The sequence below is a fragment of the Mauremys mutica genome, chromosome 11 (genome assembly GCF_020497125.1).
Source record: "Mauremys mutica isolate MM-2020 ecotype Southern chromosome 11, ASM2049712v1, whole genome shotgun sequence".
Lineage (NCBI taxonomy): Eukaryota > Metazoa > Chordata > Testudines > Geoemydidae > Mauremys > Mauremys mutica.
This window is the reverse complement of record NC_059082.1, coordinates 23,783,835-23,801,021: the sequence shown is the minus strand read 5'-3', so window position 1 is coordinate 23,801,021 and position 17,187 is coordinate 23,783,835. Positions and strand designations below refer to the sequence as shown.

The following is a 17,187-nucleotide window of genomic DNA, read 5'->3' as shown; positions in this document are numbered from 1 at the left end:
AGCCCCTGATCCACCTGCATCCTAAACCCTTCATCCTCAGCCCTGAGCCCACCTCTCCTGTATCCCAAACCCCTCTTCCCTGGTCCCACCCCAGACCCATATCCCCTGCACCCCAACCCTCTGCCTCAGCCCTGAGCCCCCTCCTACACTAGCATGAACCCCTTGGCCCCACTCGCACTACATACATTTTCTTATGTGCACCAATATGAAGGTGATGTGTCACAAATCACCTCCATATTGGTGCACATAACATTCATTCCACACATGGATGTAAAAAATTAGAGGGAATACTGGCCCCACATCCCCTTTGTACCTTAACTACTAGGGTGTGTACAGGAATTTAAATTTGGCCGCTTTTGGAGGGGTACGTTAAACACACACAAATTAAAGGTTCATGTGACACCTCCCGGCTCCCGATTTCTCGGGATGCCTCTGTCAGGGATGCGCAGCAGCGAGGAGGCAGCGGCTCCCCTGGGCAGCAGCACTCCCTGTGACCCGGCAGTCTGGGGTGGGAGGAAGCAGCAAGCTGGCTGGCTGCTGACTAAACTCTTCCTCCCCAGATCCCTAGAGCTGCTGCTTCTCCTTCCCTGCTGCTGGAGTCCCAGAGCTTCTGCCTGCCCGGCAGACCCCCCACCTGAGGTGAGTCAAGGGGTGAAGGCAGAGGCAACCCGTTGGACTCCAGCAACAGGGAAGGAGAAGCAGCTGGCTGCAGATTATAGGGATGGGGGTAGAAACTCAAGCGGCAGCCAGATGCCCTGCTGCTTCCTCCCTCGGGCTGTGAGAAGACAGATATTTTGGGGGATGCCTCTGCCTTCCCCCCCCTTGTGCACACCCTTGTTAACTACAGAATTGGTCCTATTGATGTCTGTGGGACCACTCAGAGAGCAAAGTCCAATTCAACATGGGTAGTAAAGATGGCAGAACAGGGATATTATTTTTGCAGTTTAACAGCCAACTTGTTCTAGTCATTGTCCAAATAGCGGGTGCAGAGCTCATCACTCAAGGTGGAACATCTGGAGGGAGGATGCCACAGTGACACACATTCCTTCCTTAATTTCCACAGTCCACATGGGGGCACACAAAGCTGTGCTATCCAGTAAGTTTGCTTCCCACATGCTGTGCCTCAGGACTATGGCAGACAGTAGACACCAGGTCCCTGGCGTCGTCATTGCCAAACCTGGCCAGTGAGCTAGCAGGGAGGGAAATATTTAAATCCAACCAGATAACTCTTTTAATGGCTTTTATTTAAAAATCACGAAACAGCACAGATCAGTAATTTGGGACTCTTATTTTTAAAATAGCCTTTTTAAAAAAAAATTATTACACTTATAGTGCTCCTTTCACTACTATTATCAGGTGGTCAGACACTATAGTGATAGGCAGCCCTATAAAAGCCTAGAGACAGTGTGATATTTGATAGGGCATTGCATGAACTTGAATGAGTGGGTATCTTCCATCTCATACTGTTCAAAATTTACTTGGTTATTAGTGTGTAACTTACCATTCAGTATTGCAAAGTAGACATCCAGTAAAATCTCATGTTGAGTTGGTGTTTTTGTGCCACAGATTTCATTTCCATTTTTTATGACTTCAGAATGTAGTATCCACCACGCACCCGAACCTTCCTACAAAGGATATACTGCAGTTTACCTTGGTAGGATTTATGTTACCCACCATTATCATTCTGCTACAGAGGACCTTCAGAGCCCACTGAAATCAACAGGAGCCTTTCCCTTGAGTTCAATAGGCTTTGGATCTGACAGCTGGCAATATTTTTGGCCTGATTCTTCAAACTTTTACTCATGTAAGTTATCCTTATGTGGACTATTCACATGAGTAAGTATTTGCAGGATTAGGCTTTCTGTTTGATTATACATCAATTCAAGGGTAGGTGAAAGAAACATGAATACTGAAAGTTACAGCCCTCACTCTGAAGGCCCCAGCATAAGCACTACTGACAATTTCTCCTGTGTATGCCAACCAACAAGTACATCCTAGAAAGCTGAAGTGATTAATGTACAGTAAATATAATAGGAACCTATCCCTCAGACCCCCAGAAAAGCAGTTTATGCAGCCGCTGTTCTTTAGAAGTTACACAGGCCTCGTTGGTAATACCATGCAGAGGCTACTTCTGCTTCAGAGAGGATATTGAGCCCTGGTAGTAGCAGCTGAATGTCAATTTAGACAATATATGGTGTGGTAGAATCGGCTTCCACTGCACTCTTACATGGCCTGCCATGGCACCACTCATTCCCACCTCGGTTTCCCTCCTGGTCCTCAGTCTTCCTTGGTTTGGTATGAGACCCTGGTCAGTTCTGGTTCCAAGAGAGCATCATATATTCCAGTCCTTAGCTGGCTATAGCCCTTCTACACAGGGTCTGTCTTCTCAAGTTAATACACATCAGTGTTTCCTGTATCTCAGCATCCACTGTCAGGGTCTTGATATCAAAATCAAACAATAGTCCCAAAGGAAACATAAAAAAGCATCTTCCCTCATGGGCCACCCTTCCACCCCACTTTCTCATCTAGTGCTCACCCACAGGAATTTGTCCTTGGAAACCTAGCATCTACCCAAACCGCTGACCCTCTGGGCCTCCTCCCTGGAGTCCTTTGTCCACTCTGGTTCTCCACAGACTAGACCCTTATTCCCTTCTTCCACTAGGCCATTTGCCTGGGGTGTTGGCTTTCTCCAGGGCCTGCCACTGGATGCTCCTTCTCTCCTCCCATTTTCTCCCTTCAGGATCAGCCTTAAAGGAGCCTCCCTCCTGTAGATCCTCTCCCTAACTAACCTCTCCCAGCCCTTTATGGAAATCATCTGACTCCATCCCAACTGGGTCTGATAATTGAACCAAGCCATCTGATCCTCAGCACATCAGGATCAGTTGTGGGGGTAGCTGTCCATCACAGGCAAAGCTGTGCCTGACTCTCCTTAAAGGGCCAGCCAATGACACATGGACACTTATGACCCTTAAGATCTACTTCCTCTCCCCTAAAAAGAAATGGTGACTGGGAAGAAGCGGAGGAACAGAAGCAGCCAACACAGGGACTGCTACACCATGGGGAAGGGATAAAATGGGGACCAGCTGGCTCCTGGACCCCCAGCATGCTCCTGGACCCAGAACTGTGCAGGGGAGACCCTGCCCCACAGACTCTGGGGTCTTGTCTCCCCCCTCCACGTGGCCGTGGCGTGAAACTGCAGAGGATCCAGCCACAGACTCCAGCCAGTAGGAACAGAAACAGCCAAAGCCGGGACCTCTCTCTCTTCTGGACATTTCAGTCAAAACTGAAGAAAGTTCTGACTTTCTCTGCCCTGTGCTGATTTGTACCATAAGAAACATATAAATAAAAATAAAGAACAACAATAGCAGCTGCTGTTTGATTGCAGTTCCCAATCACCATTTCTTGAGAAGAGGAAGAAGAGGTACAAGGGTTGGGACATAAATTGCTGCTATTTTTTAAAGTGTCCCAGGAGCTGGTTTGGACCCAAGCTCTCAACCGTTGGGGCAGCAGAGAGCATTTCTGTAGCTCCCATGGATTGTGCAGAGCAAGACAGATTGTGGAGTATTTGAGATAGGCTTCTTCCCTTCCTGCCTCCACCCCCAGGCAGTTCCACGTTGCTCTGCCATGCAGCCTCAGGATTCCTAGCCTTTACAACAGTAACCTGCTTCCTGAATAAGTTGGCCTATTGGGAAAACAGACTGTTTGACTCGTCTCTTTCCCAGCCTGTTCCACAGCACTCTGCCCTGCAGCTTCAGAGTTCCTATTCTCTGCAGTAGTCTGAACTGCTTTCTGAGTAAGACAGCCCACCATGAACCCAGCCCACTCAGCTCCAAGGTCCTACATAAGTATGTACCCAGTACAATTATTCTTGAATATAGCCCATCTTCTCAGTCTTCTCCCCCCACTCCCGCCAAGAAAAATCTCTTCTCTTTTCTGTCCTTCCACCTATGACCTTTTCTCTGTTTTCACTCCTTCCCCAATGTCAGGAGATAGGTTTATAAAAAGGAAAGGGAAAAATTGCTTAAAGCCATGGCCAGGAGAATGTGTTAACTGCTCCTTCTCTTCGGTATTTCTACCTAAGACTAGGTACAATTAACCACAGATACCACAGCTATGGTCCGGCCTAAGGACAGACAGCTATTGGAGATGGTTGTAATAGCAATCATTGCATCAGAGAATTGATAAATGCACTCAGAGAAGGCATGCTCCATAGATCCATAATCATTTTGGATCTGATTTTTGGAAAGGCCCTCATAAATCAAGAAATCCCTCTTAGCTGTGGGCCTCACAGGATGCAAGTTTCTGCTCTATGAGACAACCCTTCATTTTTAAGAGGGCCCTTTTAAAGGCCTCTTCTGACCATGCTGTCAGCTAGTTTATCACTTATTTTTAACAGCAATTAAAAATGGAACAAAATAACATTTTTCAGCCATAAAGCATCTTTAATCCAAAGATCATAACACTCTGATTATTGAAGACTTGCAATTCCCCTGCGAGGTAGGTAGCTTGTATTGTGCCCATTTTATAGGTGTGTAAAGTGACATACCCAAGGTCACAGTGAAATAGTGGAAGAGCCAAGCTGAGAATCCTGACTCCAAGTCTCCCTGCTCTAATCACATAAACCAGTGTTTCCCAAACCTGGGACGCTGCTTATGCAGGGAAAGCCCCTGGCGGGCCGGGTCAGTTTGTTTACCTGGAGGGCCAAGGGTCGTACTGGCCGCCACTTCCCGCAGCTCCAATTGGCCTGGAACAGCGAACTGCGGCCAGTAGGAGCCACAATCAGCTGGACCTGCGGACGCGGCAGGTAAACAAACTGGTCTGGCCCGCAAGGGGCTTTCCCTACACAAGCGACATCCCAAGTTTGGGAAACACTGACATAAACCACACTGCCTCTGCATTTCTCATAACCAGTGAACACTGGTGAACTTTAACCCACTGACTGAATTACACCTGATTCAGTATTTGAAACAGCTTATGCATATCAACTATTACTTTGAGAGTTGCATATGCACTGTCTCAGTATTATGGCCTTAAACAACTGAGATGTCACTTATGATTAACCATAAGATTAATTACAGTAGGTGAGAGACTGAAAATAAGTTTTTAATCAGATTTTACACAAAACATATTTGCACAGCAAGTCAACTTACATCTGTTGAATATTCCACAGTTGTTAGGGGAATCCATAAAGTACCTAAAAGTTTGTCCCATATCAAGCCTTTCTTCCACAGCTCCACCACAAAGCCCTTTTCAACATCACTGATTTCACTGCAAATAAACAAACAACAACAACAAAAAAACACAGATATTGTGATTTGGGACAGCAAACCTGAAAGTCTGAAAATGCAATCTTAATGTAGTTTTACTATTGCTCCACTATAATACTCTGAATCACTGCTTTCTTACCACACACAATTATCATCAATATACAATAGAACCTTACTTTTACAAACAACAATCTTATAAACGACCTGTTATATGAACGCTTTCTACTGACCAAAAATAAAATAAAATCACAAACAAAAGTGATGTCAATAAAGAACAAGTCGACATCGATTCACATTCTGATAACTTCAGTTAGAAATTTTTTGCAGTGCTTTCGAAGGGAAAGAAAAAAGCATTGCAGTACACCATACTGCAACCTATGCCCTGGACCTACTGTACTTCTGAGATGTTCAATTTTGTGAACTTTTTGATTTTATGAACAATCTCCAATTAGATAATAAAATATGGGTTCTACTGTGAAATATGAAGTAACTGGCACTGATATGAACACAAACCTCCATGATCCAAGTCAATAATACACTTAAGTACTAATGTTCAGGCTCTAGACTGATTTATTTCACAGCTCCACACTTTGTGTGTCAGAAAGTCTGCCAGGAGTGGGGCAGCAGACTGGTACCAGCAGCCAATATTCCGGCTTTGCTGGAAGACTTAGAGCAGTGTTTCCCAAACTTGGGATGCCACTTGTGTAGGGAAAGCTCCTGGCAGGCTGGGCCGGTTTGTTTACCTGCAGCGTCCGCAGGTCCGGCTGATCACGGCTCCCACTGGCCGCGGTTCACTGCTCCAGGCCAATGGGAGCTGCTGGAAGTGGCGCGGGCCAAGGGACGTAGCCCTTAGTTAGTTGTCTCTCCAAAGATTAGTGTAATATTTTAATAATCTAAGGCAGGGGTTGGCAACCTTTCAGAAGTGGTGTGACAAGTCTTCATTTATTCACTCTAATTTAAGGTTTCGTGTGCCAGTAATACATTTTAATGTTTTTAGAAGGTCTCTTTCTATAAGTCTATAATATATAACTAAATTATTGGTGTATGTAAAGTAAATAAAGGTTTTAAAATGTTTAAGAAGCTTCATTTAAAGTAAAATTAAAATGCAGAGCCCCCCGGACCAGTGGCCAGGACCCAGCCAATGTTGAGTGCCACTGAAAATTAGCTCACGTGCTGCCTTTGGCACATGTGCCATAGGTTGCCTACCTCTGATCTAAGGAAATACCTGCTCAATTAAACACTTGTACAGTAACTTAATTCTAAGCCTCCTTACAACCCATATTCTAGTTATTTACTAATTTTTAAATATTGGTAGGTAACAGCACTGTAGCACTTCGCAAAAAATTAACTTTTCAACTTGATAGCATCCCTGAGCCATAGCTAGAGAAATAGATTGAAAGGGCCAAGCTGGGCTCTCATCCAAATTGAAAGAGCCATTTGTAAACAAATCTGTGATTAGAAACTAACAGTTCCTAGGTTACCGAGGGGTGAATCTGAAAACATTACTCTTTAGGGTAATAAGAAGGGGCTGGTTAGAGCCCAATTGTCCCATTATCATTGGGGTGAGGAGGAGAATCTTTTGGGTTAGCTCCATCTGTGACTTTTTTCGGGGGGTACTTGACAAGACATTGGTAACAGATTCCTTACAACAGAACCATACATACATGAATAATTAATCAGCCCAGGTATTTAGTAATCAGAAAACACAAGGATAAAAATAAATAAAACTTTCTGAAATGCAGAAGTGATCATAGCAGAGATTTTGCATGGCTGCTGGTAAAGCAACACCTGCATCACGGTGTCTGTGACAGGTTCTCTGTCATACCCCTCTTCCAGAGCCCGCTGGCTGTCCCGCTAAAGTGCAGAGAGGCTTTCAGTTATGCCACACCCGTGGCTTTATTTACACATACACAGTTCTCTCACCACCAGTGTTGAGCTATAAACAAGGCTTACAGGGTTAGTTCCCTCTTTTCCTGCAGTCAGCCCACAGCTAGGAGTCTGACCTTTCCCTGGCTAGCTTTTCTTCTGGCTCGCAGCCCTTATAACTGCTGGCTTGTCAGGCCCGCAGGTGGAGCCAATCCGCAGGCAGGCCAGGCATCAGGTCTGTTTCACCAGACCCAATCTATTTCCCTTGATTGGAGCTGGCTGAGCAGGGGTAATTAGGTGCTTTTGCACCAGCACCCTGCTACAGTGTCAGAAAGTGAGCTGGCCTTTAAGGATTATGGCCTTAGTCCCACCTGTGCTCAGATATTTGACATCCAGGAGATGGGTTTGAGTCCAGGGATAAGAACCGCCATACTGGGTCAGACCAAAGGTCCATCTAGCCTATTGTGATGCATGGCTAGAAAGGGTTAAACATCCTGCAAAATAAATAACCCTCAAAAGACACGTGGGAAGAGAATGTTTGTGTTTTTGTGTATTTACATATGTATGAGTAGGGTCAACAATGTAATCAACAGTCCCTGTTTATGCTATATTCTGATATTTAGATGAATTGTAAACATGGGATATCTTGGTATTCATCTCCTTTGAAATGTAGTGTGAATGGTGGAGGAACAAGCAAATGGCCTTATTTTAATTGTATAACTAAGTACCAGTGATGGACCTCCTTCAAAATCATCCTAATTGCCTTTTGTTCCCTGAGGAACTCCAACTTGTCAAAAGACAAAAAATTGTATAAAAGATCCTTGGGTCCTGATTCTATCATCTCAGATCTGCTTAGGCTTCATCAGAGGAAGTTGGAGTCACAAGACTGAGGTCCCAGTTATGCTGGTAGGCCCTGAATATGATATTTGACACTGGACTATAAACCATGAACTATTTCTGAAAGAATTCTTTGCAACTACAAAGCTCACCATCTCTGCTATGAATCTGTACCTAAATGAATTGAACTCGTGTCTGTATGTACACTGATCTTTTAACCATACTCTCTCTCTCTTTTGTTTTTTAATAAATTTTAGTTTAGTTAATCAGAACTGGCTGTAGCATCTATTTGGGTAAGATCTGAAACATTCATTAACCTGGAAGGTAATGTGTCCAATCTTTTTGGATTGGTAGAACCTTTTCTTTTATTTGATGAAATAAAATTTACAGAAATTTTCATCAGATTTAACATGGGTATCTGGATAGAGGCCTGAGGCTGGATCACTTTAAGGGAACTGTTGTTTGGACTTCTGAGTAACCAGTAAGGTAATAAGGAAGCTGTTTTATGCTGGCTTGGTAAATCTAAGTATTGGAATAGCCACAAGCTTTTTGGGGTTTTGCTGCCCCATTCTCTGCAGTTCACCTGAACTGAGTGACCACAGCTGGCCCCCACTAGGATCTCGGTCACACCTAGTATCCTGTCTTTCGACAGTAGCCAATACCAGGTGCCCCAGAGGGAATGAACAGAACAAGTAATCATCAAGTGACCAATCCCTTGTTGTCCATTCCAAGCTTCTGGCAAACAGAGGCTAAGGACACCATCCCTGCCCATCTGGCTAATAACCATTGATGGACCTATCCTCCATGAACATATCTAGTTCTTTTTTGAACCTTGTTATAGTCTTGGTCTTCACAACATCCTCTGGCAAGGAGTTCCACAGGTTAACTGTGCACTGTGTGGAAAAAATACTTCTTTTTGTTTGTTTTAAACCTGCTACCTATTAATTTCATTTGGTGCTCCCTAGTTCTTGTGTTATGAGATGATAACCTGTAGGTCACCTGCTTCCTGGATGAAAGGCCGACACACAGTAACAATTTATATCAGATGAAAGGACTGTCTGGAGTGACCTGCAGTGAAGGTCAGATTTAAGAAGGAAAAGGCTCAAGGAGACACCAGAACCCCAGTTTGGAAGTGAAATGTTGAGTCCAGCAAGTGGTGAAGAAACTGTAGAGTTGTGGAAAGACTTGTTTTGAATTATGCTGGAATTTGAACTGTGATTTTTTTTTTTAGTACATCAGCCCCCACCACACAAAAAAGATATTGACTTAAAAGCATCTGGGTGTTTGAGAACCCCAAGAAGGGGAAAGTGAGGTAGTGTCAGAGCCTGATGCTAGATGGGTTATGACACTGTAATGGCAAGCACTCACCCCGGAGCACCCCTGGGTGGCCCAATATGAACCCATAGTTGGGTCCCTCCCTCAGTTTCACCTTATGTGCTATCAGTAAGTTCAGTGAGGCTTTTATATAATAACTAGTGCCCCTTCAGGGGTCTAGTTTATTTAATGAAAAGCTGAACACAGTATGCAAATACACCTTGACTCCAGCATTGTAGTAGAGGGGTCTTTCTTAGTTAGTCTGCCTCCCTCTCCCCCACATAATTCCCTCCTTCTTCTCTGTCCAGGCTCATCACTAGCAAGGTCCTCTCAACCCAGGACCCTTTTCTGGAGTCAGGCCTCCTACCATCACCTGGGGAAAGGTTCCTTCTCTGGACCAACACATAGTTCCCCAATTACCTAAACATTTTGCTGCTGTCTAGTAAGGTCCTTTTGCTGGGACCAGGTCTTCATAGGGCTTTACCACTCTTAGACCTTTTGGAACCAGATATCTTCAGTAGCATCTTTCCTAGGTCCCCTCTTCTGGTGAGCTTTCTAACCAGCTCCCCCCAGAAGTCCCTCTCCTCAGGAGCTACCTCTGTGTGTTCTAGCTTCCTGACTAAGCAGCCCTCATAACACTTTAAGTGCAGGTGTGTCTTTATTAGTTAACGGCCATTCAGCCACCTAGGTCATTAACTACTCACAGGTGTGACAGGGTCTGCTAAGGAGAATCCAGGTAGACTGGGTGCTTTACACCCTCAGAGGCCACCTATTCTATGACACACCGACTCTGTTTTTTTTAACAGGGCAGGGCTAAGCAGAAACACCAACTCCAGAAATTAAAAAAGAATGACTCAGACTGCAAAACCCGGAAGATCTTTTTAAAGACTAGACATGGTTTTATTTTCTCTTTTGATGTTTAAACTTCTCCCTCCCCACCCAATGCATGTTTGGCAGTTATGGCCCAATGTCCATGAAATAATGAGAGTTTCCAACACTGGCTAAGGTGGTTACCCCCATTCTATCAGGCTGCAGAGAGCAGCATCTGTAGATGATTAACATGGGTATTGGGGAGTGCTGCCCCTTTCCCTCTCAGACACCTGAGAGTAAGGGGGACCAGCCCCAATATATATTGACCCTATCACTTGCCGTCACTGTATAAAGGAAAAACTAGGTTAGGTTTTCTAAACTGTCATACCTGGCTAGAGGTGACAGACTGTCATAGTAGAAGCAGTGGAAGGATTCTCCTTGACGTCAATGGGTTTTGGATTAGGATTTTTTTTTCTACCTATGGATTGTATGTGTATTATATTATTTGTTGTTTTAAAGATATAAATGTTTGTACCAAATCTTTATCATGCACTTCTGCCTTGGGAATTCATAACTACATTTAGGTATTGCCGTATGGTTTACCTCTGATACAAAATCAATACAATAAAGCCCCAGAGAGAAATACAAGTTATTTCGTGATGGCACATCTTGCCATCTTGTATGCTTAGACCACGAACAGCTATGAACTATTTCCTTAAGTGTTAGTAATAACAAACAATGTAACTATGCTGCTGCTGGTATGAGTGATGATACTTTGATTTCTAATGTTTATCTGACACATTAAATCAAACAGGAATAAATCCTGAGGTTAAACAATAAATTATTTCAGTTAATCACAGTGAAATCATGTGAATTCACATTTACCTGTAAAAAGAAAAACTACTGAAGCAACAAAGGGTGGTTCCCCTGATTTGAGTATTAAATATGAAAATATATAACCAATGCATGCTGCATTGCACAAGAAGTTTACATACTGTATGCATTTGGGTTACCTGAAGAGTCATGGCCTGATATTTTGCTGCCTTATACATTATGTGGTCACTAACACCTGTCCAAAATGGATGTGTTTTATTTCTATTCTGATTCTCATAACACAGGTGTGAAGAGCTACCCCAGTAGCAAAATCCTGCCTTTCATTTCCTCAGTGCTATGATGATGTTAATGTTGCATTGGCAATCAAAAAGCAGAGACATATGCTGAAGGCTTAAACTGCTGTGTACGTTAAAAGAAGCAAACTTGTTGACTCGTGTACTGGTTTTTGCTCCTTGTGATACATCTGAAGAGAACGAGCACTTAAAGAAATGGACTAGAACATGACTCTATATAAATGTATTTGTAAGTGTCTATTTATAGGGCATTTTAAAAGGCTGCTCCCTTGTATGCATCAGTGAGCAGCAGATGGAGCCACAGCAGGCTCAGAAGAGATTTTCTCTAACTTTTAGCTAATGAGCTTTAATTATCACAGGGCAAACTGTTTATTTTCTTCACTGCTAGAAAGGTGGTTTGGTATCCTTCTGTCAAATTTAAACTGCAGCCTAAATAACACATTTCCTTGCATTTAGTGCAATTCTCCAGTGATGTTTCTTACTAAATGGTCAATTTACCACTGCAATTGTAATTTCTTTGCCATGTGACAAAGACACTGTGACTGAAAGCAAAAGGTTTTTACAGCAGATAACACAAATTCACTAAGAACTGAATTTTCAACAACCGTTATAGGAAAGTTAGAAGACAGGCCATAAACAGCTCTCCTCCTTTATAAATATCAGAGAGACATATTTTTTAAGGTAGCTTCTGCATTAAAGATAATGGAGAGGGGCCAATGCTGAAATTTAATGTCTATTTTTCCTCATACACAATACCTACTTTCTCATGCAAAAAGGTGTAATATATTTTTATTAAAACTAGTATGTCTAGATTAGTAAATATCATAAAAATCCTCTAACACAGTATTATATACCAATGAAAGTACTGCACCGAGACATGACAATTTTACAACAATTTGCAGACAGAAAACCTGATCCTGGTTTAAAGTAGTGCAACTCTAGCAGTCCAAAGGAGCCTTAAAGAGGGTGGAAATGTACGTTGCACACATTTAAAGACCTTTTACACTGGCAGAGTGGTGTAAGCTGGACTTGGTGTGAATGAGAATCAGGCCCAGAAACATTAAGATTCTTAAATTGAAACAGTGATCTTAGACTATTGTTGTTATTTTAAAATTTCAAAAATGAAAAGGTTATTTTGGGGGGAGGAGCTTAAGGGAGCATAAAATAAAGAGATCTTGGAGTTTATTTCTTTGAGACTTAGCAGGAAAAGACAAAAAAGGGGATAAGGTTGTTAGAAGAACTGGCTGGAAAATGATTGGGGTGGGGGTTTCTACTGAGAATATCAACTTTTTGTCAAAAAACAGAACTTGAAGACTTTTTTTTTCCTTTTGGTAACTGAGCCCAAAACATTTTGGCCAAAAAAAAAAAAAGAAATTTTGGTTAAAGGTTTTTAGATTTAAAAAAAACCAATCATTTTTGAGGAAAGCAAAGACTTTTCCCAAAAATTTCTTTGCGTGAATTTTCTATCTGAAAAATTAACTCTGAAAATTTTCCACTAATCCTAGTTGCTAGGAGTAAAACTGATATTGCTGTGATGAGAGGAGAAGGCAGCAAGATGTGATGGTGCATATGAGGATCTGACCAGAGGTCATCAGAAGCAAGGATGCAGAGGAAAAAGTGGATATGGGGAACTTAAGGGCGTTAAGCACCCAAACCACACAGGAATTCAATATCTAACTTCCTTAGGCTCCTTTGAAAATCCCAGCTGAGAACAGGATCTACAGAATGAGCTGAGGTGAGGCAGAATATGTGCCTGTGCCCATCTAGCTGTGGGGAGCCAATAAAGCTCATGAGTAAAACAGGGGTGATGAGATAGTGGAGCAGTGGGGTGGAAAGGGGAGAAGGTGGCTCAAGCAAGGGAGATGGCTGTGGGCAGGATTTGGAGAGAGACATGAAGAACACGATACAGGGTCTAATAGGTCAGCAATTAAAAGGTAATCTCAATGATCAGTTAAAATAATATGTTGGGCATATCTAACTGGCAAGCCGGGGGATGGAGTGGAAAACAACAAGTTGTGTCTACTTGAATCCCGTCTACCACCCTAGAGCTCCCTATTCACTGGGGCTAAAATAAGCTTAATGAAACTGGATCACAAAGGCTTCTCCTCCCCTTGATCTGCATTCTGGCAGAACAGCACACACCACTGTCTCCTGTTGTTCTGGGTCCTGAGGCCAGGAGGCTAGCCCACATTCTCCCTGAGCTAGATTTTCCCTTCCCTGGAGCTCCCAGTTGTGTTTGGTCATAGAGTTCATTATCCATTTTCAGTTGTATAAACATAGCCATGACACAATGCAAACTAATTGACAAGAAATCTCTGTTACTTACAACATAAAGTCTTGTTCCCAGCAAGGTTCGCTTCCTTTTCTGTTTATTGTGGTGCTTTTTAGATTTTGGACTTTTAAAACAACATAGGTGTTAAATGTATCTGAAACAGAAACAACAAATAAATTAAATTCATGTTTCATTGTTTTGTGCTAGGAGCTGGGTGCACTGACTCGGGCTGGGGGGGTTCACACTATAGGGCTAAGAATAGCAGTGTAGACTTTCCCACTTAACTGGAGCCTGGGCTCTGAGACCCACCCTCCCTCACCAGGTTTCAGAGCCAAGGCTGTAGCCGGAGTGCAAACATCTATGCTGCTATGTTTAGTTCTGTAGCTAGGGCCCCCATGTCCAAGTCAGTTGATCAAAGCAATGAGACTCGCAGCCACAGTATTAGTTTGTTTGTTTATTTTTGCATATTCTGACAATGTGGCTCTCTGTGTAGCAAAATACGTTAAAACAAAACATTCCTAAAGCAACTAGAGATATGAATTGAGGTCTGGTGTCCACATTATAAAATGTGCATAAATTGTTTTTCTAGCAGGAGCATATTGGATAGTTCATACTGAAAGGTGAACTGTCAGGCTGGAAAGAGGTTACTAGTGGAGTTCCTCAGGGATTGGTTTTGGGACCAATCTTATTTAATCTTTTTATTACTGACCTTGGCACAAAAAGTGGGAATGTGCTAATAAAGTTTGCGGATGATACAAAGCTGGGAGGTATTGCCAATACAGAAAAGGACCGGGATATCATACAGGAAGATCTGGATGACCTTGTAAACTGGAGTAATAGTAATAGAATGAAATTTAATAGTGAAAAGTGCAAGGTCATGCATTTAGGGATTAATAACAAGAATTTTGGTTATAAATTGGGGACAAATCAGTTGGAAGTAACAGAGGAGGAAAAGGACCTCGGAGTATTGGTTGATCACAGGATGACTATGAGCCACTAATGTGATATGGCCGTTAAAAAAGCTAATGTGGCCTTGGGATGTGTAGACGGGCTGACTCACCCCTGCGGCGCCTCCTGCTGGTGACTCCGGGAATTAGCTCGTTCCAGCGCTGGAGCGCCCTCTGCAGGCTGGTGATCCTCCTGTCTTCAGGCCTCCGTGTCCCTCCCTGGACCCGGTGCCCTTTCACATGGGGGTGCTGCCCCCTGGCAGTAACCCCTATTCTCTCAGGGTTTCCCCTCCCCTCAGGGAACCCTCACCCTCTATCCCTACCTTGCCTCAGTATGTGGCTACTGTCAGTCCTTGTCTAGCCCCCCACCCTGGGGCAGACTGCAGTATCAGCCTATTCATCATTGGCAGGGTTGGGTTTGGACCTGCTGCTTTGGCCTACCCCTGGGCTGCCCTCTGCAACCCCCAGTACCCGTTGGCCTTGTGCTAGGCCGCAGCCTGGGGCTTTCCTGGCTAGAGCTCCTCAGCCTTTCCCCAGCCCTGCTTCACTCAGGTATCTAGTCTCAAGCTCCCTGCAGCTAGGCTCTTCTCTCTCTGAAGGCAGAGAGAGACTGTCTTCTTCATCAGGCAGAGGAAGACTGTCTGGGCTTCTGGCTTCCCTGGCCTTCTTATAAGGCCCTGTTGCTCAGTTTGGGGAGTGGCCCCAGCTGCAGCCACTTCCCCAATCAGCCCAGCCTAAAGGCTGTCTTCAAGCCTCGGCCCCTTCCCAGGGCTGTTTTTAACCCCTTCAGGGCCGGAGCAGGGGTTCACCCTGCTACAGGATGATTCAGGCGAGGTATTTCCAGTAAAGATAAGGAGGTGTTAGTACCGTTATACAAGGCACATATTGTGTGCAATTCTGGTCTCCCATGTTTAAGAAGGATGAATTCAAACTGGAACAGGTACAGAGAAGGGCTACTAGGATGATCCAAGGAATGGAAAACCTGTCTTATGAAAGGAGACTCAAAGAGTTTGCATTGTTTAGCCTAACCAAAAGAAGGCTGAGGAGAGATATGATTGCTCTTTATAAATATATCAGAGGGATAAATATCAGGGAGGGAGAGGAATTATTTAAGCTTAATACCAATGTGGACACAAGAACAAATGGATATAAACTGGACACTAGGAAGTTTAGACTTGAAATTAGATGAAGGTTTCCAACCATTAGAGGAGTGAAGTTCTGGAACAGCCTTCCAAGGGGAGTAGTGGGGGCAAAAGACATACCTGGCTTCAAAACTAAGCTTGATAAGTTTATGGAGAGATGGTATGATGGGATAGGCTAATTTTGGCAATTAATTCATCTTTGATTATTAGCAGGTAAATAGGCCCAATGGTCTGTGATGAGATGTTAGATGGGGTGGGATCTGAGTTACTACAGAGAATTCTTTCCTGGGTGCTGGCTGGTGAGTCTTGCCCACATGCTCAGCGTTTAACTGATTGCCATATCTGGGGTCGGGAAGGAATTTTTCTCCAGGGCAGATTGGCAGAGGCCCTGGAGGTTTTTTGCCTTCCTCTGCAGCATGGGGCATGGGTCACTTGCTGGAGGATTCTATGCACCTTGAGGTCTTTAAACCATGATTTGAGGACTTCAATAACTCAGACATAGGTTAGGGGTTTGTTACAGGAGTGGGTGGGTGAGATTCTATGGCCTGCATTGTGCAGGAGGTCAGACTAGATGATCATAAAGACCTTAAAGTCTATGAGTCTATGAGGAAGTAGTTAGTTCTCTAATAGTTAGGTATGGACAAAAGTGGTGCATTATTTACAGAAGGAGAAACCTTACTTGTTTAGGTGGCAGTAGCTACAAAACATCATGAGAAAAGCCCTGCTCCTCAAAGGTATTTAGGTGCCTAACTCTCATTGAAATCAATGAGTAAATAAGTTGAACATGCATTTTTGCATGTCCAAAAATGGAGGCCACATCTGAACATCTGCCCCACATTATGCATATTAGAATAAATGTAACTTTGAGATATTTCCAAATCACGTTACATTACATTATATGACTGTCTACATTGCAATGAAAGGAATGAAATCACAGAAGTACAAAAATAGGCACCAATGTAAATCTAAATGTGTTAGCAAAGTAGTCCCTTCCAATAAATGGTAAGATGCTTTTGGCTCAGTCCTCAGTTGCATCACAGCAGAATTTGGTCCTGCTGTTGTGGGAGGATGCAAAGGTGGCTCTAAACCATCTTCCAATGTCCTCGATCTTGGGGAAAGATAAAAATCAAACTGGTGTCTGGCACAAATTAGAGCAGCCAATTCTGGTTTGGTTCAGTACCATCACTAACTTCTACAGCAGGGATCGGCAACCTTTGGCATGCGGCCCATCAGGGAAATCCGCTGGTGGGCTGAGACAGTTTGTTTACCTGCAGCATCCACAGGTTCGGCCGATCGCAGCTCCCACTGGCCAGTTCACTGTTCCAGGCCAATGGGAGCTGCAGGAAGCAGTGGTCAGCACATCCCTTGGCCCACGCTGCTTTCTGCAGCCCCCATTGGCCTGGAAAGTGAACTGTGGCCAGTGGGAGCTGTGATCGGCTGAACCTGCAGACTCTGCAGGTAAACAAACCATCCTGGCCCACCAGTGGATTTCTCTGATGGGCCGCGTGCCAAAGGTTGCCAATCCCTGTTCTATAGCCTTCATTTAAAGATCTGCAGTTCATTAACATCCATTGTTAAAGTTTTCAGAAAGATTGATAACCACAA

The 17,187-nt window shown here is 43.7% G+C and overlaps 1 protein-coding gene across 1 annotated transcript in view; it reads right to left on the bottom strand.

Annotated features, from left to right (window-relative positions):
• The window catches only part of LOC123344056 (protein unc-13 homolog A-like), a 56,161-nt gene that overhangs the window by 30,475 nt on the left and 8,499 nt on the right, over nucleotides 1-17,187 (bottom strand). The window contains exons 3-5 of the mRNA XM_044979796.1: nucleotides 13,548-13,647; nucleotides 5,151-5,268; nucleotides 1,502-1,625 (exon numbers count right to left, since the gene is read on the bottom strand). Of these exons, the coding sequence (XP_044835731.1) occupies nucleotides 1,502-1,625; nucleotides 5,151-5,268; nucleotides 13,548-13,647 (342 nt within the window). The remainder of the gene's footprint in view (nucleotides 1-1,501; nucleotides 1,626-5,150; nucleotides 5,269-13,547; nucleotides 13,648-17,187) is intronic.